Source organism: Chelonia mydas, chromosome 12, assembly GCF_015237465.2.
Source record: "Chelonia mydas isolate rCheMyd1 chromosome 12, rCheMyd1.pri.v2, whole genome shotgun sequence".
In the NCBI taxonomy this organism is placed as follows: domain Eukaryota; kingdom Metazoa; phylum Chordata; order Testudines; family Cheloniidae; genus Chelonia; species Chelonia mydas.
The window spans coordinates 25329969-25353366 of NC_051252.2; the positions used below are offsets into that span (position 1 = coordinate 25329969).

The following is a 23398-nucleotide window of genomic DNA, read 5'->3' on the forward strand; positions in this document are numbered from 1 at the left end:
TGCTGCTTTACTTTTGCTGAGTTTTTTCTGTCTAATCCGTTATTGGCTTCTCGGTGGCACTGCTAAGAAGTAAGTGGTCACACTGTGTGTCAGTCAAGGCTCAAGTTACAAGGACAGCTCTTGTGGAATCAGGAAGTAAAAACAAGTCCAAAGCAAAAGTGAAACCTGCTCTCCGGCTGTTCACCATTTGTGCCTACAGCAGCCTCCTGGTGATTACTTACAATAACGGACTACTCCTGGAAATGTAGGGCCACAGTAAAACAAACGGAATGTAATGACACAGTAATTGGGTTGGGGGTGGGGGGGCGAGGGATAACTCAGTGATTTGAGCATTGGCCTGCTAAACGCAGGGTTGTGAGTTCAGTCCTTGAGGGGGCCATTTAGGGATCTGGGGCAAAAATTGGGGATTGGTCCTGCTTTGAGCAGGGGGTTGGACTAGATGACCTCCTGAGGTCCCTTCCAACCCTGATATTCTATGATAAACAGCGCAAGGAGTAGGCTGCATTATTCGTAATCATAGTTTGTTCAGCCCTCCAGTCAATAAAATGCCTGAAGCTACAGTTGCCGATTGTCCTGGGGTCTCCAGGAATTAAAGATTACTCTTTAATTAAAGACTGATTGACGTGTGACAAAACCTCCAGGAATATGTCCAACCAAAATTAGCAACCCTAAAGCTGTTGCAGGTTTCCCTTCTGAATACTGCAGTATTCTACAGTAATGCAGATAGTTCAGAGGAATACAGTTTGCAGCAGTGAGTCTCCAGCATTTCGAGCCATTGCTGCAGGCAAAACTCCTGTTGACTTTATTTGGTGCAGGATTGGATGGCCAGGGCGGGATGCAAGTGGTCTGGACCATGGCATTAGCACAGCCCACAAAATATTGAGTAGTTTGCAGGAGGAAGGGTAAAGTTCTCTGTTGCCTTTATTTATTCATTTTATTTTTCATCCTTTATGTCAGGAAAGCAGCTGCTGCATTAGAAACCCCCCTTCACTGTTTACTTTTATTCCCAACAGGAACATGAACCAATTGCTGTATTAAATCTAACTGGTCACACCAACTGGGAAGAGGTGCCATCAAGCCTGATAGGGAAGACTAAATATCCAGGTCCAAAATTCCATAGCAAGAAGCTGCTGGGCCTGTCCCCAACTCAGTGGAAATGTCTGAGGAAGTTCACATGATTTCCATGCCTAGCTAGACCTTTATTCTACAGGATGCCCTGGGTTTAAGCAGCAGAATAGAGACTCTGCAGCAGCTTTAGATACATTAAAGACTGGAGGGTCTGAATGAAATAGGATTATGAATAATGCAGCCTATTCCTTGTGCTATTTATTTTGACATTATATTCAGTTTATTTTACTCTACCTCTACATTGCCAAGATTCGAATGTGAGCAGTGTCTCGATTTAGGATTCCCTTCTCCCTCCCACCCTCTTTGGTGCGGTAGTTTTGTAATCTGGATTTTGGATGCAACACCTAGAAGACTTGTTCAGATCTGGATCCAAACACTCCCCAAATTCAGTGATGTTTGCATTTGGAATCTGGATTTGGGGCTCCTTGTCTTTGGCCAGCACAGTGTTTGTGCCAATTTTCTCCCATCTGTTAATGTCTGCTCTCCCTATTCTTTTATTGGTCTTCTAGGACTGCCATTTATATTAAGACCAAATCAGAAATAGTGTAATCCAGCCTCACTGCAGGGACGGCCTTGGAACTGCACCTGCTCATTCCAGGTCTGAATTTGGCTCCATAAATTCTTAATGGCATCACTCACAATAGATTATCCCAGTTACAATATAGCTATTCCTTTTTAAACACCATTTTCTTGTTAATCCCTTTGAATAAATGGTTTCCCTTGATTAATTTTGTGCCAAATCCCAGATTCACATAAACACAATCATTTGCTGCTCCCTCTTCTCATGCACAAGACAGCTGTGCTCTATTGCAATTGAACCAGTTTTGAATCTGACTTCTCAGGCTTCCTAGAAACATGTGCCTTGATAATCATTCCAAGTGAAATGTCATTGGGAATTTCTTATGTAGAAATCGTGCATGGATAATTGCTATATGGAAATTGCTGCTTTAGCTAGGAATAAGGACATGTCCGAATGAGGCCATCCGGCCATCTGCTGCACTATTTCAATGCCCCCTCTCTTAGCCCCAGGAGTCAGAGACATGGCACCGCTGGAGCCTACAGGCAGCTCAGCTGCACCATCACCATATGCAGACAGCTACTGACCCAGCTACTGGGGCCCAGCATCCATGTTTCTGCTCATTCCCCCACCATTATGCTGAGGTGAGCTGAAATATATTTTCTACTGTTGTCTCTTTAAATGTCTCCAGGGATGGGATTTCTACCCTTTCTTTTGGGAGATTGTTCCAAAGGCTTAGAAATCTGGCCTCCAAAAACATTTCTGAGACCACCACCTCAAAACACAAGATGGTACTTGGTTGATGCCAGCTCTCACTCCCAACATGGCACGGGTTTGTGCCAGTGACTTAGCTGTGCAAGGTGCAATAGTCCATTTACAATTCCTTAAGCCAAACAGGCTCCCATTAGATACACCCTTTTTTTTTTTTTTTAAACAAAAGCATATGAAAGAGTTTGTTGCCCAGTCCATGCTTTGCTCTTTCCTCTGTTTCTTTTACCGTTTGTGACACAGAAATAAATCTGGCTTTAACCTCTCACCAACATAAAATATCTTGTTGGGAGCAAAGCTGTGACACAGTGATCTTGGTTTTACAGGGATCTTTCATTGCTTCATCTTTGTTGGCATCTAACCTGGCAAAAAGTGCCTCTCCACCTTGAATTTATTGGATTCATTCAGAGCAAAAGAGTAGAGAGAGCTCATCCGAAATATATCGGTAAACAAGTGCTTGTCACTGCTGGGGTGATTACTGTAATATTTATATTCCAAAGACTGCAACTAAGCAAAAACCTGGTCAGTAGTTCCAACAGAGAAAGCATGATGATTCTGAGGACCAAATTCAGCTCATGCATAAGCAAGCACAATTCCTATGGAATCCAAGAGGTATTGTGCCCACCTACACCAGAGCTGAACTGAACCTGGAGACTAATTCACAAAGGTACTTAGGAATTTGAACTTGGGTTTCCTACATTCCTGGTGAGTGCCCTGACCACTGGGCTATTGGCTATTCCAGGGACATCTAGGCACACAATTCTCGACTTCCTTGCACTTGGCTGTCTTTTGTACAGGGCCTGATCCTGTAGGTGTGCTCCGAGAACACTTACAGAATTGGGCCCTGATGGGAAGAGAGGTAGGGTAGTTGCCTACATGAGCAAGGGCTCTACGCTGCTTGGCTGTGTGGTGGCATCGGGACTTAGTGGCTCTGTGCATGCCCACTGGCAGACACTTAGGTCCCTACAGGGTTAGGCGACAGCTGAGTGGTGATATTGAGAATGTCAGAGGCAGCTAAGTCCCTTTGTGAATCTGGCCCTGCAGGCCTGATTCTTTTACTTCATCAGGCCAGTCTCTGCCAGCAGAGGTATGCTATTAAAATCAATGGCTTTATGGATTTATACGGGAGTAAAACTAATGTAAAGCGGGGGGGAAATCAGGTCCTAAAAGTGAGCTGGGAGCAAATTGTCAGCTCACTCCAGACACCCTTAAATACCATCCTTATCTCTGGCCATACTGAACACTGAAAGCCAATCCTCCTGCAAGTTCTGTCTCTCTGTGATGAAGTGAGAATGCTTACACCAGAATGGACCTGTCTGAAATTGGGCTGGGATGTAGAGTTTGACGTTGCTGTATGAGAGATGCCTATTGCTGTATATACTGAAAAACTAACTAATGCTCAGGCATGCGAGGAAGTGAGATGCCTCTAGAACAGCAAAGTCAAGTAGTAGGTGTCTGAACTTTGATCTGTTCTCTGTAAGGCTAGGAAAGGTGGCTTAGTGGACAGGACATTGGGCTGCGATTTGGGAGACTTTGGTTCAATTTCTGACTCAGAAACAGACTTCCTGTCTGGCCAATGGCAAGTGACTAAATTTAGGCTATGTCTACACTACAAAGATATGTCGACCTACAGCCATGGCATTGATGTCCACACTACCCTCTGTCTGTCGGTCGTGCACCTCCTCACCAGGAGCACTTCCACTGACTGAAAAGGGGCAGCATGGGGGGCTGAAAGCCAGGGCTCTCAGCTCCATGCAGCTCCCCACTTGGAGCCCAGTTGACCTCAGGGCTTTTTGCCTCCATGCTTCCAGCTGGAAGCACAGGGGAAGCCTCCCAAGGCTTCTTGCCTCCAGTGGGGAGATCAGCTCTGGGAGTCTGGTTAGCTGCCGTGCTCCCAGCAGAAAGCAGGGAGCCAAGACCCTGGGGGACACAGGACTCCCAGTAGGGCATGCTGATCCAGAAGCCTTGGAAGCAGCCCAAGCCTGGAGCCTGGATGGCAGCCTGGCTTGGAGCAGAGACTGGGCAGCGTCCAGCAGAGCCGTGAAATTGACAAGAATGACAGCCAACAGCCGATGGAAGGACAGGAGTGTCTACACAGACACTGCATCACCCTAACTACACCGACATAGCCCTACTCCTCCCGTCGAGGTAGTTTTATTATGTCGGCATAGCAGGGGCGTTACATTGGCGGGAGGAAAGTTTCAGCGTGTACTCCTCCACGGTTTTGTCTACAAAAGCTGACAAAACTGTATAGTGTCGACAAGGCCTATGCCTTAGTCCTCTATCTGTGAAATGGGTTAATACTTCCGTACCTCACAGGGGCATTGCGAGAATAAAATCCGTTAATGGTGGCGAGGCGCTGAGATACTATGGTGCTGAAAACCATATGCAAGGAAAGTTTGGTGGCTGTGGTATAAAACACTACGAAAAACTGTTTAGTTCTTAGTTTGGTCATAGAAGCAACCTGAATTAAGTAAATGTCTATTTCCTGTGTTTTCTAAAGGATATAGATAGGGCACCCAGAATTTGGAAAGGAAACTCCAGCTGCTATTAGTTCCTGACAGACACAATTGCTAATTCAGAGGCCAGGAAGTAGTGACATGCATTTTTTCCATTATAAACTAGTCAGCATGCTGTTATCTGACTGGAAACTCTACCAGAATAAAGGGAATTTAAATTTCACCTCTACGATAACATAAGGGATTTTTTCCCTCTTCAAATTTTTTTATATTTTTCATTCCTCCCAGCCCATTTGTTCCCATTCTGGCATCTTACCTCTTGACAACTGGGATGGCTGATGAATCCCTTCGCAGAGTGGATTGCCACATGTTGTATAATGAAGTAATGTACCTCTGTGTCTAGCACACAGCTGGCACTTTACAACAAATAGCAAAAAAAAAAAAAAAAAAAATCAACAATTGTAAGGTGACTGGCTTGATATCTTTGCTTTGAAGGCATAGCTGGGATGGCAAGAGGTTCTTGTAAATTGTTCTATTGTTGGCCTTCTGGGAAAGTCCTGTAAAATTTATCAAAGGTTCCTGTCCTGTCTATGGGTGTTTTGAACCGTACTCTAGAATTCTAAAGCAGGGATATAATTCTCTATTAAATGTTATGGAATGGTTTGTCTTAAAAAAAAAAAAAAAGGCTATAGCAAGTTTATAATTTTCTGTTACATTCCAGGACTTTTCCAGAAGGGTAGAATGGGACTGGGATGTTTACACCTGCACTTATTCTTCATTAGGATCTATTTCTTCATTCATCACCTCTAAGAACTAGAACATTGGTTAACACAGAGCATTGCTATCAATAAAGTTGACCTGATAAACGTGTAAGGAGAAATTTATCGGGAAATGTCATGCAAGCAGTTCCGAGCATGTACATCACTGATGCCCTAACCTGTTTGTAGGTGAGCTAAAAGAAAGACACCTTTTAAATAATTTGACAGTAAGCAACTTGGCCTATGGGCAAATGAAAATGTTCTAGTCATGAGCATGTAGAGCTACTTTGCTGCCTCATATAGAGATATCAAAATGTATCCTACATAATCTGTTTTACTCCACACTTTGTCCTCATTCACAGTGATTCAAAAAATGGATAACTAACAACGTGTGCAAGCTTTTTATTTTTGTGCCTCATTCTGAGCCTATGACAGCACAAGATATATTTTGCTAAGAAGAAGCCTGAAATGTACCATTCTGTAGAATGGTTTTAGAGTAACAGCCATGTTAGTCTGTATTCGCAACAAGAAAAGGAGTACTTGTGGCACCTTAGAGACTAACCAATTTATTTGAGCATAAGCTTTTGTGAGCTACAGCTCATTTCATTGGATGCATACTGTGGAAACTGCAGTATGCATCCGATGAAGTGAGCTGTAGCTCACGAAAGCTTATGCTCAAATAAATTGGTTAGTCGCTAAGGTGCCACAAGTACTCCTTTTCTTTTTGCATTCCGTAGAATAATACTCCATATCTCAATGGGAAGGCATTGAAGGCATTTCACAACAAATGTGGTGAAATATAGTGCACATTTCAGTTATTTAAATGCATGAAAACTAAAGATCTAAGGAAAAGTATAAAATTCAAGGTGAATATATATTAGTTTTGTGCAGATACTACAAATGTCACCTGTGACAAAGCTCTGTCCTTGCCTCCGTGAGTCCCATGTTTCCTGGGGGATTTCACTAGCCTCAGAGGCTCACTGTGACCCTCCACATAACCCTTCTTTCTCTAGGGACAAGGGTCACAGTCTACTGAGCCATTTTCATCATAAGCCAGCAAGGGAGGTAAGGAGAAGTTATCCTTCCTTGCAGTCTCTGTTGTCTCCCAGTCTCAGTGATTAATCAGGGAGCAAAGGTGTCGGGGGGGGAAGCCCAGGCCCACCCTCTACTCCGGGCTCCAGCCCAGGGACCCTAATAGTATCAGCTATGGTAGCTGACCTTTTAGAAACATGACATGATAATTCCCTGGGCTACTTCCCCCACAGCAGCCATCACTTCCTCAAGCTCCACTTCACCATTACCTCAGGGCCTCCTTCCTTGTGCCTGATATGGTGTGTACTACTCAGCCTCTCCAACAGTGCAACTTCCTCCCACAGCTCCTGACATGCACACCCACCTGACTGACTGGGAGGCTTTTAGCTAGTTTCAGCCAGCCCCTGATTGGCTTCAGGTGTCCCAATCAACCTAGCCTTCTCCCTGCCTTCTGGAAAGTTCTTAATTGGCCCCAGGTGTCTTAATTGACCTGGAGCAGCTTCCATTTCACTTAACTTGGTACCAGGGATTTGTTTAGCCTGGAGCTAATATATCTATCTCCCACTACTTTTCTATAGCCATCTGACCTTGCCCCGTCACATACTGTATTTATTTGTGCATAGTTTTAGTGATGAGCTGCCAAAATCTTAACAACAGGTTCTCTCCTCACCCCATGAGGGGGTCGTTGCCCACCCCCGCCCCCCGGGACTCCTGCCCCATCCAACCCCCCCGCGTTCCTTGATGCCCCCCCGGACTCCTGCCCCATCCACCCCACTCCCCTGTCCCCTGACTGCCCCCAGAACTGGGAAGGAGGGTCTCGTGGGCCACCGTAGTGGGTGCCCACACCACCCCTAAGAGCCAGAGGCAGCTGCCGGGGGGCGAGGTGGGGAGTCCCGGTGGTGCTTACCTGGGGCAGCTCCCAGGAAGCATCCAGCAGGTCCCTCTGGCTCCTAAAGGCGGGGGAGCGTAGCTAGGGGGGAGCAGGGGGAGCGGCCACTCCCGCACTGATCACATCAAAAGTGGCGCCTTTGGCGCCGACTCCCTGGGTGCTCCGGGGCTGGAGCCCCCATGGGGAAAATTGGTGGGTGCAGAGCACCCACCGGCAGCTCCCCACCCCGTGCCCGGTCCCAGCTTACCTCCGCTCCGCCTCCGCCTCCTCCCCTGAATGCACCGCCCCGCTCTGCTTCTCCGCCCCCCCCGCCCCGGCTTCCCGCGAATCAGCTGTTCAGCGGGAAGCCAGAGTGGGCTGAGAAGCAGGCCGCTGCTTCCCATTCAGGCCGAGGGTGGTGGAGGTGAGCCGGGGCGGGGAGCGGTTCCCCTGCGTACCCCCCCCCCCCGGGTTACCTGCTGCAGTGCGGGCAGCCCTCCTCGCACCCTCCCCCGGCCCGAGCTCACCTCCGCCTCCCTGGGCCTGAGCGGGAAGCCGCCGCCTGCTTCTCAGCCTGCCCCGGCTTCCCGCACAAACAGCTGATTTGCGGGAAGCCTGGGAGGGTGGAGAAGCAGAGCGGGGTGGCACGTTCAGGGGAGGAGGCGGAGTGGAGGTGAGGTGAGCTGGGGGTGGGGCGGGGAGAAGCGGGGGGCCGGGATGGTGCATTCATGGGAGGAGGCGGAGCAGAGGTGAGCTGGGGCCGGGGGTGGGGCGGGGAGCTGCCGGTGGGTGCTCTGCACCCACCAATTTTCCCCTTGGGTGCTCCAGGGCTGCAATACCCGTGGAGTCAGCGCCTAAGGCGCCACTTTTGGCCAGTTAAATTTAGAAGCCCTTTTAGAACCGGTTGTCCCTCGCGGAACAACCGGTTCTAAAAGGGCTTCTAAATGTAACAACCGGTTCTAGCGACCCAGTGCGAACCGGCTCCAGCTCACCACTGCCTAGTGTCTATGGAAAATAGTTGCAGTTGTGAAAAAGCTGTGTTTGAGAAACAGAGTAGTAGAGGAGAGCTAAGCACATTTCCGTGCTATCACTGGTGACTTTAGCGACTGAAGAGTGAAGCAATCAGTAGTTAATTACTATGGAATGTGCACTAGGATAACACTTTTTCAGATGAAGGAAACCCATTTATTGAAATTATACGTTACTTGAAAGAAGGGGCTCTCTGTGCTGCTCTCAACGGTATGTCATGATTTCAGCATAACTTCTGAGGGAGATGGTTCATACACAAGTTGGGGAAGAGAAAAGGCACCACTAATTCCATCGTTCTTCGTGGAATGGAGACCAAGATGCTGCTTCTCATCTCAGTGTTAAAGAACAGGCTTCCTCTAGTGCACAGCTGGAAACATCTGCACTTGTGGATCCTATAGGACTATGACCATATTGTGGTTTTGGTAAGATATTCATTTCCTATAGGGGCTGTAATTGTAGCTCTTATGTGTTTTGGGACTGATCTAGCGCTCAATGAAGTCAATGGAAAGGCTTCAGTTTACTTCAGTGAGAATTACATCCAGCTGCTGAGGAGGCCATTTATTTAAGTGGGTGGGCAGAGATTGGCTTAGATGAGGGCCACTCATTATTTGTAGAGGTTAGATGAAAAATTATCACATACATGAGTCTGCAGTCGGTGAATACTCAGGCATAAACTTAAGGGTTAGTCTGTTTATTTCCAAAGAGTCGCATGTATCTGCACTGCCCCGGGAACAGACAAGGGAGGAAATTGATCCTCCCCCTTTGCTGCTTGGGTGAAGTAATCTGCAACCTTGGCCAGTACATTGCGGGTAGGGAAATAGAATCAAAGCTCTGCCCACGCTCCCCTCCCAACTGTGCAGAAGGAGGAGTGACTCCATGGAAGCTGCCCTCCCCCGTGCTCTGACAGTGTGAGTAGCCCAAGGATAGGCTTCTTCCCCTTAGTTCCCACAGAGGGTGTGTAGGGTGAGCCATAATCTTGCCCTGAATTAACCTCGTCAACTGGCAGACAACTGAAGAAGAGAAAGAGCAGTCCCAAATCGGTACAGATGCAACAAAAAGCACAGGAGTTCTATGATTTACATGTATGTTCTTTACTAAAAGTTCAGTCTGCAAAGGTCAGTATACTAAAAATACCCCGAATAAAGGAGATGAATACAGACATGTGCCAATGGTAACAGCAAGAAACATTGTGTCCACACTGTTTTTCCTGACAATAACGAGATAAACAAAAGGCCATGTCCTGCACTCAGCCTGCCCACTGGGCACCCTTTGAAGTTAAGAGAGTGTCTGGGGCAAAACCTGATAGCAGGATATAGTTCTCTAACCCAACTCCCATTAAACTCTGGAGAAAGAATCCTGTTGACTTCAGTAGGTAGGGGTTAGTAAGTAGGGGTTAGATTGGACCTTTCAATAGTCCTGTGTTCTCTAAGAAATTAGATTTCTCTATTATATAATTAAAAAGAACGATAGTCCACTCTTCTTACTCTGGTGGTGGTAGTAAAAATCTACTGGAGAGAGGTTATAGTTGCATACAAACGTCTGTTAATGGTATTCTCTGTCCTGAATAGTATCTGGGTCACTTCCATTCAGACTTGTCCAACTATTTCCGCAGAAATGTTAGCTTTCAACATTTAGCTGTTTAAAAAGAATTACCAACCAGTTTTTAAAAAGTCACTCCTGCAAGTCATTTCAGTGAAATACTAATTGCAAAGTTACTTCGTACAATTAATAACGTACTTTTACTTCTAATTCTAATTTGGAAGAAATTTTAAAAAACCCAACAGTTAAATACTATTTACTAAAAGAAGCACTTTTTCATTGGTCACTGTTCAGAAAGCAAGTATTTCTTTACAGTAAGTATATGACAAGATAACATACTTGTGCACTCAGTGCTAAATTACTTATAGAAGTACTACACTATTGTTAGTAGTATTTGTTTTACTTAAAACATATAAACAATAAATCATTGTTAAGCCCCAAACCAGCAGAAGTATGTGCCTGGCTTCTATGCTGAACGTGAGTATGGAAGATGATGTTCTAGTTGGCTTCTGTGTTCCTCTCTGACAAAGAAGCTGGACATATTTTTGATGGATTGGGCCCTTTGAGTGAGGTCTACATAGTATGATAAACAGATGAGTTTATTTTATAAAACAATGCACCACAAGGGGGCGCAGACGGCTATTTGTGAACAATCCTGCTACCTGTAATCCAGATTACAGTACTAAGAATGTTTTAGCTCTAGTGTATGAACAGAGAGTTTGATTAGATACAGTTTCAGCACTGGTAACATTTCCCTCACTCGACAAAATACAAATCTGTCATTCTCGCCACCGCCTTCATCAAAATGAGAGTTTGGGGGGAAAAATCTGAGCCCTTCACCACCCGTTGAAAATTAATGGAGGGAAATGAAATAAATTAAGGGGGCATTGTCAGGTTAAAAATAATATTTAAAATGTATTTTCTTAGCTGTATGTTCCTAACAACAGATTGGGGACCTGATCCTGTGAGGTGCAACGTGTTTGCAGCTTCAAGAGACACCCCCAGCACCACAACTTTATAGTTACAAAGGAAAGACTTTCTACGCTCTCGTTTACTTTCTAATATTTATAGGTCAGATTCTGTCACCTGTTTACTTGACTAGTACCTTATTCTGCATGGAGTCCCACTGATTCCAGTAGGACTATTCATGGGGTAAGGTCCTATTAAATTCATAGATGCTAAAGCCAGAAGGGTCTATTGTGCTCATCCAGGCTGATCTGTTTAGCCCAGGCCATAGAACTACCCCAAAATAATTCATACAGCAGATTTAGAAAAACATCCACTCTTGATTTAAATATTGTCAGTGATGGATTAGTAAGGAACTAAAGGAGGGAAATGAAATTTTACAGCTCTACATGGGTTTATGGAAAATAGATCCTGTCAACTTAATTTGAGATCTTACAAGTTTGGTTGATAAAGGTAATAGTGTTGATGTAATATACTTAGACATCTGTAGAGCATGTGAGTTGGTATGACATGACATTTTGATTAAAAAGCTAGACTAATATAAAATTAACATGGCACACATTAAAAACTGGTTAACTGATAGTCTCAAAATGTAACTGTAAATGGGGGATCATCATTTTCATCAATGACCTGGAAGAAAACATAAAGCAAAGATAACATGTACTGTATTCATTTTCATAAGGAGTAATTACATACTTGTCCTTCAGAGGAGATATTAAATGGAGGTCCTTTCTGCCCATATGAAAATTGAAGGACTTTTGCCAGGGAAATATCTGCAAGAGATTTACCAAAACGGGCCAGATCCAATGGCTTCAAAGGTGCTACATTGATTTACACCAGTTAAGGATCTGGACCACAAAGAGTGTATGCTCACCATACCAAGTAAGGTCAAATCTTCATATTTACAGAGTTTACCTCTATTGTTATTGCCAGAATGAGTCAATTTCTCTCAGATATAAGAGTGATAGAGATCTAAGAACAGATGCAAGATTTATGGACAGCTAAATTGCAGTGAAAGAGATCATGAATGATTAAAGGGGTTTTTGCAAAATAAGATTCACTATGTCACTGTGCATGGCAAATCCTGGCATCTATTATTTACTTTGCACTTTGGCAATTACTGCAGGGAAAGGTCCTGATCCCTAGAACATACTGTAGGCTCATAATTGAGAAAGACGACTAGCTCATGCCTGGAAATACAGCTTTGTACCACGAGAACCAGGCCTAACCTACCTGCTAGTATTTCAGATTACCTTTCCAGCCATGGCTATGCCAAGCCACCATGCTGTGATAGAATTTTCACAGGTACCAACCCCACCAGGAAGGCTGTTGTAGGCCTTCCTCATCAATTAGCAGTTCTGGAAACCCATTGCTATAGGTCTAGCCAATTAGGATTTCTGAGACTCCATTGACATTTCTAGAACTCCGATATCTTTTTTTAATTTTGAGGTGGGATTGGCACTTTTTGGAATGGCATCAAAAGCATGGTAGCAATATGTGTAAAGGTTAAGAATAGCAAAATATCGTCTTTCATCACCTTCAAATAGATGAGTAGTTGTGATGACCACATTTTCCAGATTCTATCCAGCCTGTCTACTTGAAATATATTTTAAATAAAAATTATAGGTTTCTTCTTATTTCTAAGACATTTGTTATAATGTACCAATGACGTACACAAACAACAAAAAACTCTTTTTGCTCTACTACATGCGAATACCATAACATTGACAAATCGTGTCAATTGGCTAATGTATCTACATTAACAGTGGCTGACTTGAATGTGTTTTCAGATGCTTCAGAACGATTGGATGAACTGCTTGTTGCTGTTGTTTTATTCTGCAGTTGTTTATATGAGACACCAGGGAATAATTCAAAGCCCAAAGATAAAAGTTTACCTAAACTTTCAAAATTCACTGTTAAAAAAATCCAGCCTCATTTAAAGATATAAAATAGATAAAAGTTTTATGGGTTTTATTCTTCCATTTAAGCCCCATTTTTTTTCATTCTGGCAGACTCCTCCTAAAGAGTGGGTGGAAAGAGCCACTTTCACTTAGATGATTTGGTTGAGAAGGGTTTGACAGTCAGTTGAAGAATTTTTCAGTACATCCATTGGAACCAGCGGAATGGGGCTATTTTGTTCACACACAACCGTCTCATACGTGGGGGCAGCCTCCAGAGTGAGTGCTGTCAAAGAAATTGATGAGATGGGCTGCTGCAAGTCTTGCAGTCTGACTGGATAATTAGAAGACCTTCCTGTAGTCCCAGAGGCTGCCTCCTCTTCCAAGCTAATGTTTATAGACAATTCATTCCTTTGACGAGGATCTGTCAGAGAATAGGGTGGAGGATCATCTGTAGGAATATAGATTTGTGTCGCTCCAGGCCCAATGCACTCATCGTAGCTGAAAGAAAACAAATGCAATGTTAGGTCTGTTGGCAGAATATATCAGACAGTAGTGTTCAATGTAAAAGAGGCAGGTAAAATAAAGGGGAAGCGATTATTTGATATTCCTTCCTCCAGACTGCATCCTCAGCTTGCCACTTTGGAAACTTAAGAGCATGAAAACTTAAATGCATGTCTTCAAAGAGGTTGTGAAAAAGTCAAGATACGCATCAGAGGCTCAATGAGTTTTAAGCCCCAACCCTTTCCAGCAGTGGTAGCCCATAGTAACACCTCACCTGGCATGAGCCAGCAACTGACCACAGCCCTGAAAATGAGGAAGGCTATTGTTTGTTTTATGTGATCGTCACTGTATATATATATATACACAGGAAGAGACAGACCCTACCTTGACTAGCTTACCATCTAAACAGGCGAGGTAGCTCATGGGTGGGAGAAAAAGAAGTACGCCCATTTTACAAACAGGGAATTGAGGCAGAGAGAGTAAGGCACACAGGGAGTCTGTATCACAGCCAGGAATTGAATGCTGGCCTCCTGAGTCATAGTCCAGTGTCTTAACCACAAGAATATCCTTCCTCTCTTCGTTTTCCGCATTGGGATAGCTAATTTCTGCTGGCCTGGAGGTGCAGAGGTTAAAGCTCCAGCCACTCTGTCTCTCTTCCCTGCCCACATGCTTGTATAGCGGAAGGAGAGCATCAGGCACGTAGACCTGTTTTCTAGCCTGCTTGGATCTGGAATGCATGAAGTTCTAATGTGACCATGCTGGGGTTTGGTGTCTGACTCCCCCTTAATCCTGTGCCTGGCTGCTTGAGGCTCAATTTCAATCTGTCCCCAAATAAAGAAACAGGCTGAAATTTCCTGTCCAAACCCCATCCTGCTCAACTGAATTGCCAGCCAGTTTTGCTGGAGCCAGATAAATTAAGAATCTATTTCCTCAATTGTATTAGCATCTGAGAGATGTCACAGGCCACTTCCTGAACTATGTAATATTTAGAAGGGTTTTGATTCTGCCACATTTGCTCATGGTGAAGAATACTTTTGTCCATGAGTAGTCGTGCTGATTTCAATTAAAGTGCTTGCAGGTGTACGTATCCTATTCAGCATGAATGAGGGTGGCAAAACTGGCTGCAGCAGGCAAAGGAGGGAGTGAAAAAATGCAGCCTGCATTGCTAAAGTATCTGGTTAACAAACCGCTCATAAATCCAGGGGATGTTTCTGTTTTTAGCTTCCTGGGGATAGTCCCTCTAAGAAGAGGCAAATGCTTTTAAACTCTGAAATTCAGATTCAGTAATTCAGTAATTGTTTTGTTTTAACTTCTGATCTTTACACATTTTGCAAAAAGTCTGTGGGTTTTTTTTTTTCAGAAACAAAGCGTAGCAGATAAAAGGTTGAGTTCTTTTCACTCATGCATCACTTGGAAACCAACTTGGTCCATTCCTTATTAGTCCCACTGAAGCTTCCCGATGTATTTGATTTTCCTTTCAATAAAATCAGACCTTGAGCCAAGGATTAAGAATCTGATGCTGCAAAGTGCCAACTCCGAATTAAGTCAATGGGAGTGAAATCTACTCAGCACCTTGCAAGGTTGGACTTTTATACAGGTATTCAGAACAGCATGTTTATTTTGAAGGATGCAGAGCCCTTGAAGTGAATGGGAGTCTTTTTGATTGCAATGGACTTGATGAGGCTGACAGAGCATCTATCCAGGCTACAGGTGTTTGAACAGCTTCTAAAACACAATCCAGGAAGCAAAGAATAGCTCCCGGATACCACCTGACTGTAAATTGACACAGCTCCATAGATTTCAGTTGGGTTACACTGATTTACAAGAGCTATCCAGCCCAATAGCCTCTCAAACACCATAACTCAACTCATGTCACAAGAAGTCATCTGGAGCCCATCCAAAGTCTACTCACACTCTCCAAAAGCCCCAGTATCTCAGCCCTCTGCATAAGGGAAAACAGACAGACTTCGCAGGGGGTGTGTTTGAGATATTTCAAACCAGCCATGTAACTGGGTGGATGAATAGTAAGGCTGAGGACCCTTCCCAGTGAACCACCTTCTGGCTGACCCTCAGGATGCTCCACGGTTGTAACTATCAGTATTGCACAGGAAGAGGCAGCCTCCCAAATAAGTGGGTCACAAGCTAGGTACAACTTTATAGGTCAAAACTAACCCCTGAAATCCTACCCAGAAACCAAGAGGCAGCTAATGCCCATCACAGGGCACGGGTGTCCCATAGTGAGAGACTTGGTTTAGCAAGAAGGTTGCCTCAGTTTTCAATGCAGTGCCAGGTACAGTGGATTGCAGTGCTGAAGACCGGATGGATCATGGCAGTGAGGGAAAGGTTTACATGCTACTGACCAGACAGAGAGTCGGGGTGAAAGTAATTTAAAGGACTTACCGGTACTTCGGAGTCCTCAGCAGGGGGACATGGCCTTGACCGGAAGAGGCGGGGGCTTTAAATACCAGAGCCCTTGCCCTGGGGCCTTTAAATCACCCCTGGAGCTATCAGCTGCAGATGCAGCTGGGAGCCCTGGGGCTCAGGGGCGATTTAAAGGGCCCCGGGCTCTGGCCGCCGCTACCGCAGCAGAACTCCAGGCCCTTTAAGTCACCTCCGGAGCCCTGCCAGCGCTACCCTGGGGCTCCGGCAGTCGGGCTCGGGTGGTGCTTTCAAGGGCCCCGGGGGCTCCGGCCGCTGCGGGGGTCCCCAGGGGCTCTAGCCACTGCGGGGAGCCCCGGGGATTTGGGGGGGGGTGTGCTTTAAAGAGCCCTGGTAGCGGCTGGAGCCCCTGGCCTTTTAAATCAGCGCCAGAGCCCCGCTGCTACTCTGGGGCTCCAGCAGCGGGGCGCTGGCTGCGCTTTAAAGGGCCTGGGGCTCCGGCCACTGCGGGGAGCCCGGGGCCCTTTAAAGCACCAGCCTGGGGAAGCCGGTCTGGTCTGGCACGGCACACTGGCTCTTGATGGTACGCTATACTGGACCATACCGCAGAGAGGAGAAAGCAGCAGTTCTAGTGCCTGACTGAAGTCATTGTGAATTCTGACATTGACTAAAATGGGACTGGGATCAAGGCCCTAGTCACCGCTATTGTCTGATCATCAACAATTCCTTTCCTAGGATTCAAAATAATCTCTTTTAATATCTGTGATGGATTGTAGCACAGCTCTGTAAAACTAAAATGCTGAGTGGGATAAACATCAAAATGGTCCTTTGTGAAATAGACTTTGAGCAGGCTTTTAAACATCAAAATAAACAGAAACAGAATGACCATAGCCAATACTTGCTTTTCAGTCTGTTTTATGTAAAATAGCAATATGTTCTCAAAACTATGATACCTGCACTAGGAAATAAAGAAACAGATCAACAGAGCCAGACGTGTACCCAGAAGCCTCCTGCTGCGAGACAAGCCCAAGAAAGAAACTAGCACAACTCCACTGGTCATCACATACAGTCCTCAGCTAAAACCTCTCCAACGCATCATCAGTGATCTACAACCCATCCTGGACAACGATCCCTCGCTTTCACAGGCCTTGGGAGGCAGGCCAGTCCTCACCCACAGACAACCCGCCAACCTGAAGCATATTCTCACCAGCAACGACACACCGCACCATAGTAACTCTAACTCAGAAACCAATCCATGCAACAAACCTCGATGCCAACTCTGCCCACGTATCTACCCAGCGACACCAGCACAGGACCTAACCAGATCAGCTACACCATCACCGGTTCATTCACCTGCACGTCCACCAATGTAATCTACGCCATCATGTGCTAGCAATGCCCCTCTGCCATGTACATCGGCCAAACTGGGCAGTCCCTACGTAAAAGGATAAATGGACACAAATCAGATATTAGGAATGGCAATATACAAAAACCTGTAGGAGGACACTTCAACCTCCCTGGACACACAATAGCAGTTGTAAAGGTAGCCATCCTGCAGCAAAAAACATTCAGGACCAGACTTCAACGAGAAATTGCTGAGCTTCAGTTCATTTGCAAATGTGACACTATCAGCTCAGGACTAAACAAAGACTGTGACTGGCTCACCAACTACAAAAGCAGTTTCTCCTCCTTTGGTGTTCGCACCTCAACTACCAGAAGAGGGCCTCATCCTCCCTGATTGAACTAACCTCGTTATCCCTAGCCTGATTCTTCTTTGCATATTTACACCTGCCTCTGAAAATTTCCACTACTTGCAGCCGACGAAGTGGGTATTCATCCACGAAAGCTCATGCTCCACTACGTCTGTTAGTCGAAAGGTGCCACAGGACTCTTTGCAGCTTTTACAGATCCGGACTAACATGGCTACCCCTCTGATACTTACCAATATGTTGTTTCTCTATCTGTGCTCTGGAGAAATAAAAAAACAAACAAACCACCACTGCAGATTCAATCACCTTGCTTTTTTTTGGTAATCAGGATCACATTTTAAAAATCTAACAGGGCACACTTGCCAGGTTTTCAATTAAATACCTTTTTGGCACTCTCAGGGCTGAATCTGCAGATTATCATTGCAAAGCAGGCAACTACAAATCATTCAAAGAGTGTTTTTTTACTCTGGAAGCGAGAAATACATTGTTGTATTTCATTTGCATTTCAGGGTCTTGATGTTAATGTTGAATTAGTCTTCTCTGAAAATACGTACGTGTTCGGTATATAAGTTGTTCTTGGCTAAGGATAGTGCTTTATTAGCTTACAATGCACAATTAACCCTGCAAACAACTATAATTATTATTTATCATAGGTGGCACAGGTAGTGATGCCTATAATTAAGTGCCCAAAATTTTCTATTAATGGATGCCAAGAATAAAAAGAAATATTGAGTAGTTACCCATTCACTGAACACCATCTGTCCTGTGCACTGAATGAGGCAGGGTCTTGAGGAAAGAACAGTACATGCTTATGTAATTAAAGCCTATATTATAATGCATTATACACAAGAGGGCCAAACGAAGGTTACACAGGCATTTCCTAACTTTTGAGTGCTTGACTTTGCAACCGTAACTTTCTTCTAATGGGGGGCGGTGGGCTGTGTGTAGGTACTGCAGTAATACATATACTAATGTATGCAATATCACAGGTCTGACTCGTTCTTTACACACACTAACACACAGCCCCAGCTCTAAAGAACTCACACTATGTGAACGTCATTCTGCAAACCCTTGCTCATGTGAGTCGTCCTTACTTACAGGAGTAACAGACCATCGCAAATGAGTGTTCCTAACACATTTATTCCACTCCACACAGTCATGGTTTTTGGGTATGCCTCGTGTGTTTCACAAACCATTCCTCCTCAAAGAGTTTTTAGGAAGTTTAAAACAATTGAATAGGGATTATTTCTTGCATCTTTCCACCTGCAAAACCAGGTGCCTTAGTTACCATCAGTCCCACTGTACATGGCACAGAGAGAGTAACAAACCTCTCTAAATATGACCTTAACAAGCTTTTTTAAATAGATTGAAAAGTCACAGTTTTAAAGTCAGATTTATCAGGCTCTTCCAGGGTTAGAACTGAGCACTGGGTCCCATTGGAAAGCTGGAAATCTGCATTTCCCAACAGTCCTGAAGAGGTTGTGAGATGATGTGTTTTAAAGCCATGAAGTATTTATGTATGCAAAGGCTGTCAGTGGCCCTGGGCTGAATCTTCCCCTATTCTTGGCCTCTGTTGGGGGTAATTTTGAGGTGAAGTTCTACATTTGGGGACAGAAGATGGAACAGACCCCTCCACTGTACTGAAGGCTGCCTGGCATCGTCAGGCTGTGCCTTGGCAGGTAGGCGTGCTAGCCTGCAGCTCTGGGCCACCTGCTCCTTGGCTCCTCACTTCCTGCACCCCAGCAGCAGACAGACCCAAGGTAGAAGGAGGGGAGCTGCCCAGCCAACAACGCATTTTAAATAGGGGTGGGGCAAAGAGGCAGGAAGTTACTGGGCTGACACATTGTTCATCACACCAGAGAGGTATGGAGGGGCATTAGAAGGGCCAGCCTCGAGCTGGGGTGTGTGTCTCTTTTTATGCACCTGTGACAATGGCATTGGCTCCATTTGCCTCCAACTGAAATTGCTTGGCTCTTACTTTGCTCCTTGCCCTAGTCTCTTTGCTCCATGGAGTGGATTGTCTCTGGGACAGAAAAGCATATGGTCCAAGAAGACAGTGGGTGTACAGCAGCAAGGTAGGGAGATCCAAGCAGCAGTAACTGGGGGAGGAAGGGCATTAATGTGTGTATTGGGGAGGTATTAGTTGTGTTGGGGTAAGGAATGAGCATCTGTGTGTTTGTCAGGGAGAGGGTTTGCATTAATAATAGCTGACATACTGTGTGTGTGTGTGTGTGTAGCTGCAGTAACTAAGGAGGAAAGTGGGCACCAGTTTGTGTGTGAAGTGGCGGGAGGGAATAGGACTGCTGCATTACTGAACTGGGGCAGCCCAGGCAAGGGCTCCAAACAATCGGAATGTGTTACCCCTGTGCACTGTTGCTATAACTGACAGATTATAATGTTTTTAAAGTGTAAAACTTGTTTTCTCGTGTGTGAATTCAGTTTTGCAATCCCTAAGAGGTTGATTTAGGGGAGTGTTACAACTCACAAAACTGGTTTAATTGACTCACATTGGTGAGAAAACACCCTTAAAAGCCAGGCTTTGCATTTAAAAAAAACACTATGAAGACTCAATTATGGCGGAACATGCAATACAACACAGGTGTCACATTTTGGTCACACATTTTGATGACTTGTGTTACACACTGGACGTTTTGGAGGAGGCTGAGTGGTATGAGATGCAAATGCTTCTATGTCAGGTTAATTAAAAATTGATGGTGGTTTGAAGCTGATGGAATGTTGGAATGGCACAGCAAGTCCTTGGGAGATGGATCCAGGGGCAGAGGGTAGATGTGATGGTCAAAGGTACATAGTAGCTTCTGCAGTTTATTAAACAGCTACACTACATTTGGATATATACACTTTTATTTTCAGTAGTTCTGCAGTTTATTAAACAGCACAAAGGATACATACACTTTTATTTTCAGTAGTTTGGTTCAAGAGTGTGGGTCGCTGTGGAGGGATTGGGGAAGGACTACATTAAAATCTTCCATTGTTGTATGCAGTGTAGTTATAGCCATGTTGGTCCCAGATATTAGAGAGCCAAGGTGACTGAAGTAATATCTTTTATTGGACCAACTTCTGTTGGGGAGAGAGCCAAGCTTTAAGAGCTCTGTGTAAGCTTGTTTCTCACCAATAGAAGTTGGTGCAATAAAAGATATAATGTCACCCACCTTGTCTCTCTACATTATAATCAGCATTCTCAAGCTTGGCTCTATTTATCCCTTTACTTTCCTAGTAAGACAGTATACATTTCATTTTACAGCCATCCAATTAATAGTACAACTATACTAAGAAGAGTCAGTGCCCGTTCTTGATATTAGCTGCCAGTTCTATATCTTAACTAAACTTGAGATGGTGTGTAGGATTTGTCAAGAGCTCAGTTCACTCAGACCTCAGTCACGCCATGCGTTCCAACTCACTTTTCCGCCTGAATCAGTGTCAAGGTTCTTGTTTGTTCTCCCCACAGTTCACATACAGTCAGCGTTTAAATTGGTTTTTTAAATGTTAGCAACAAAAGTCACATTATTCTTGGTGCTCTTGTTCCATTTATTTTGTAGAGTAACATGTCTTACAAAATTCAGGTTAAACAGAAATGTCAACAGCCTAGCAGTCTAACTAGAGAAGGGTTGAACTGACTTGAATACAAGAAAAACCAAACTGACCCTTAGAAAATGGAACCTGGTGTTGATTAAAAAGGGTGGTTAACATTTTTACTGGTTGTTTTCATTTTTGTGTTCCTTTACACTTCCTGCTTTTCCCTGGGATTCAAAGTGGAAATACCGCACAGGAAAAAAAAGTCAATGTGTACCACGTCAGCGACATCCGAAACACCTGAAGGACAGTGTAGAAGAAGAAAATGTCTTTTCTCCTTTGAAATAAGGGAAAAGGGGAAAATAGATGTCAAAAGGTGGAAAATTCTACAAAGGAGGGCCCCAATCTGGCAAACACTCACGCACATGCTTAACTTTACTACCATGAATAGCCCCATCAATTTCAATTGGACTACTTACAATAGTGAAGCTAAGCATGTATGTGTTTGCAAGATTGGGTTTAAGTGCACAATGCCTAAAGTAGTGAGCACTTGGAGACATAATTTGATATGAGGAAGATGAAACTTGTATCATTTGACGTTAGCTGAGGACCAATAATATTTGTTAACATTGTACTCGGATTTTTGCATGCTCCTATGATCTTTTATCTTGACATTCATGCTTCAAACTATTACAGTAGAACTTCAGTGTTACGAAAACCAGAGTTATGAACTTACTGGTCAACCACCAACCTCATTTGGAAGCGGAAGTATGCAATCATGCAGCAGAGACCAAAAAAAAAAAGGAAATATTGTACAGTACAGTACTGTATTAAACTTAAACTACTGAAAAAATTAAGGGAATTAAAAAAAAAGACTTGACAAGGTAGGGAAACTGTTTCTGTGCTTGTTTCATTTAAATTAAGATGGTTAAAAGGCATTTTGCTTCTGCATAGTAAAGTTTCAAAGCTGTATTAAGACAATGTTCAGTTATAAACTTTTGAAAGAACAATCCTAAAGTTCTGTTCAGTTACAAACATTTCAAAGTTACGAACAACCTCCATTCCCGAGCTGTTTGTAACTCTAAGGTTCTACTGTCATCTCTGAAGTTATTGTACTGTTAAAAACACAGTCTGCACATGAGGTTCAATGTCGCATACATACAGAGAAATCCTTCTAAGCAAAAAAGTATATACTTCCGGGAATGACTGTGTTATTGCAACATAATGAACTGGGATCCTGGGAATTTATTACACATGCATCTCTCCTGAATGCTGCTATTGTCCTCCCTGAAAGAATTTGCAGAATCAGTTAATCTTTTGTTTCCTGACTCCTCAGTTGAAGCATTTTATGAAGCATTTATTTTAATCCATTATTTTCTTAATTGCAGCACATTAAGATACAGTACACCTTACAGGCATTCCTGACTGGGTAGGAGGGTCATTGACCTTGAAGCATGCTTTAATCTATATTTCTCTGGCCTGGTTTCTGACAGAATGATGATTTCATTCTTCTTTTAGCCTTCTCTTTGCCATCATCGTTTAAGAGATGATATCTTATTCATCATAAGGAGAGGAAAGATGGATGATTTCTGGTACATCCATCCTTAGCAAGAGCAAATTTATTCTCCACAGGGAAAATATCACTTTCTGATTTAAAAAAGTGCAGTGGATCTCTAGTCTGACCCCGTTGACTCAAAATAATGTTGTTGTTCTAAAGAGGGGAAAGGGAATCACTCCATGATTTTGTCAGGTCTTATTGAAATGAGTATTAAGATAGGTTTGTTGCCAAGGAAACACAAAAGAGCTTATTTAATTGGTTGTCATTCATAAATTATGATCTTCTCACTAGGAAGAGAAGAAGAGGGTTCTGCTAGCAGAATTTGTTAAGAAGCAAACAAACAAACTGATTAAAATAAGCTGGTGATGGGGGAGAAGGGGTGCTTCAAAAAAGGATTAAAAATTTATGAAATATACAGGGCTCCTTGTTAGCTAACATTGGGCCTGCATTCTCCACTCCACTACATTGGCATAAAGCCACTGAAGTTACCTGTGTCATTATAGTATAACTTAGGTGGAGATCTACTGTTTTCTTTTAAAATCTAGTAAACAGAACCACACACCCCTGCTTAGAAAATAATTCTGTTAACAACATTAAGCTCAGAATAAAGGTTGTCTACATGATGATGCTGCCTAATAAAGGAAAGCTGAATCTCGAACGAAAATGCTGTGACTTCCTAAAATGAACATGAAGAGAAAAGCTGTAATGTGACTGATGCTAACCTGAGTGGTTTGGATGGTGATGGTGCTTCATCT

General features: G+C 44.0%; 1 protein-coding gene and 1 long non-coding RNA gene across 6 annotated transcripts in view; one reads left to right on the forward strand and one right to left on the reverse strand.

Moving 5' to 3' along the window:
- Nucleotides 1–136: 136 nt before the first annotated feature.
- Nucleotides 137–16206, forward strand: LOC119563683. Of its 4 annotated transcripts, XR_006285106.1 has the most exons (5): nucleotides 137–244; nucleotides 1014–2289; nucleotides 2740–5819; nucleotides 8787–8981; nucleotides 14827–16206. It is a non-coding gene; the product is annotated as an uncharacterized LOC119563683 (long non-coding RNA). The 4 variants fall into 4 exon arrangements; XR_006285105.1 differs by lacking the exons at nucleotides 8787–8981; nucleotides 14827–16206 and having other exon boundaries at nucleotides 958–2289; nucleotides 2740–6186; XR_006285104.1 differs by lacking the exons at nucleotides 8787–8981; nucleotides 14827–16206 and having other exon boundaries at nucleotides 2740–6186.
- Nucleotides 9635–23398, reverse strand: part of LOC102942824 (brain expressed associated with NEDD4 1) — a 109673-nt gene continuing 95909 nt past the window's right edge. For both annotated transcript variants that reach the window (XM_037877509.2, XM_037877510.2), the window contains one exon: nucleotides 9635–13463. In XM_037877509.2, the coding sequence (XP_037733437.1) occupies nucleotides 13115–13463 (349 nt within the window). In that variant the 3' untranslated portion in view covers nucleotides 9635–13114. The remainder of the gene's footprint in view (nucleotides 13464–23398) is intronic.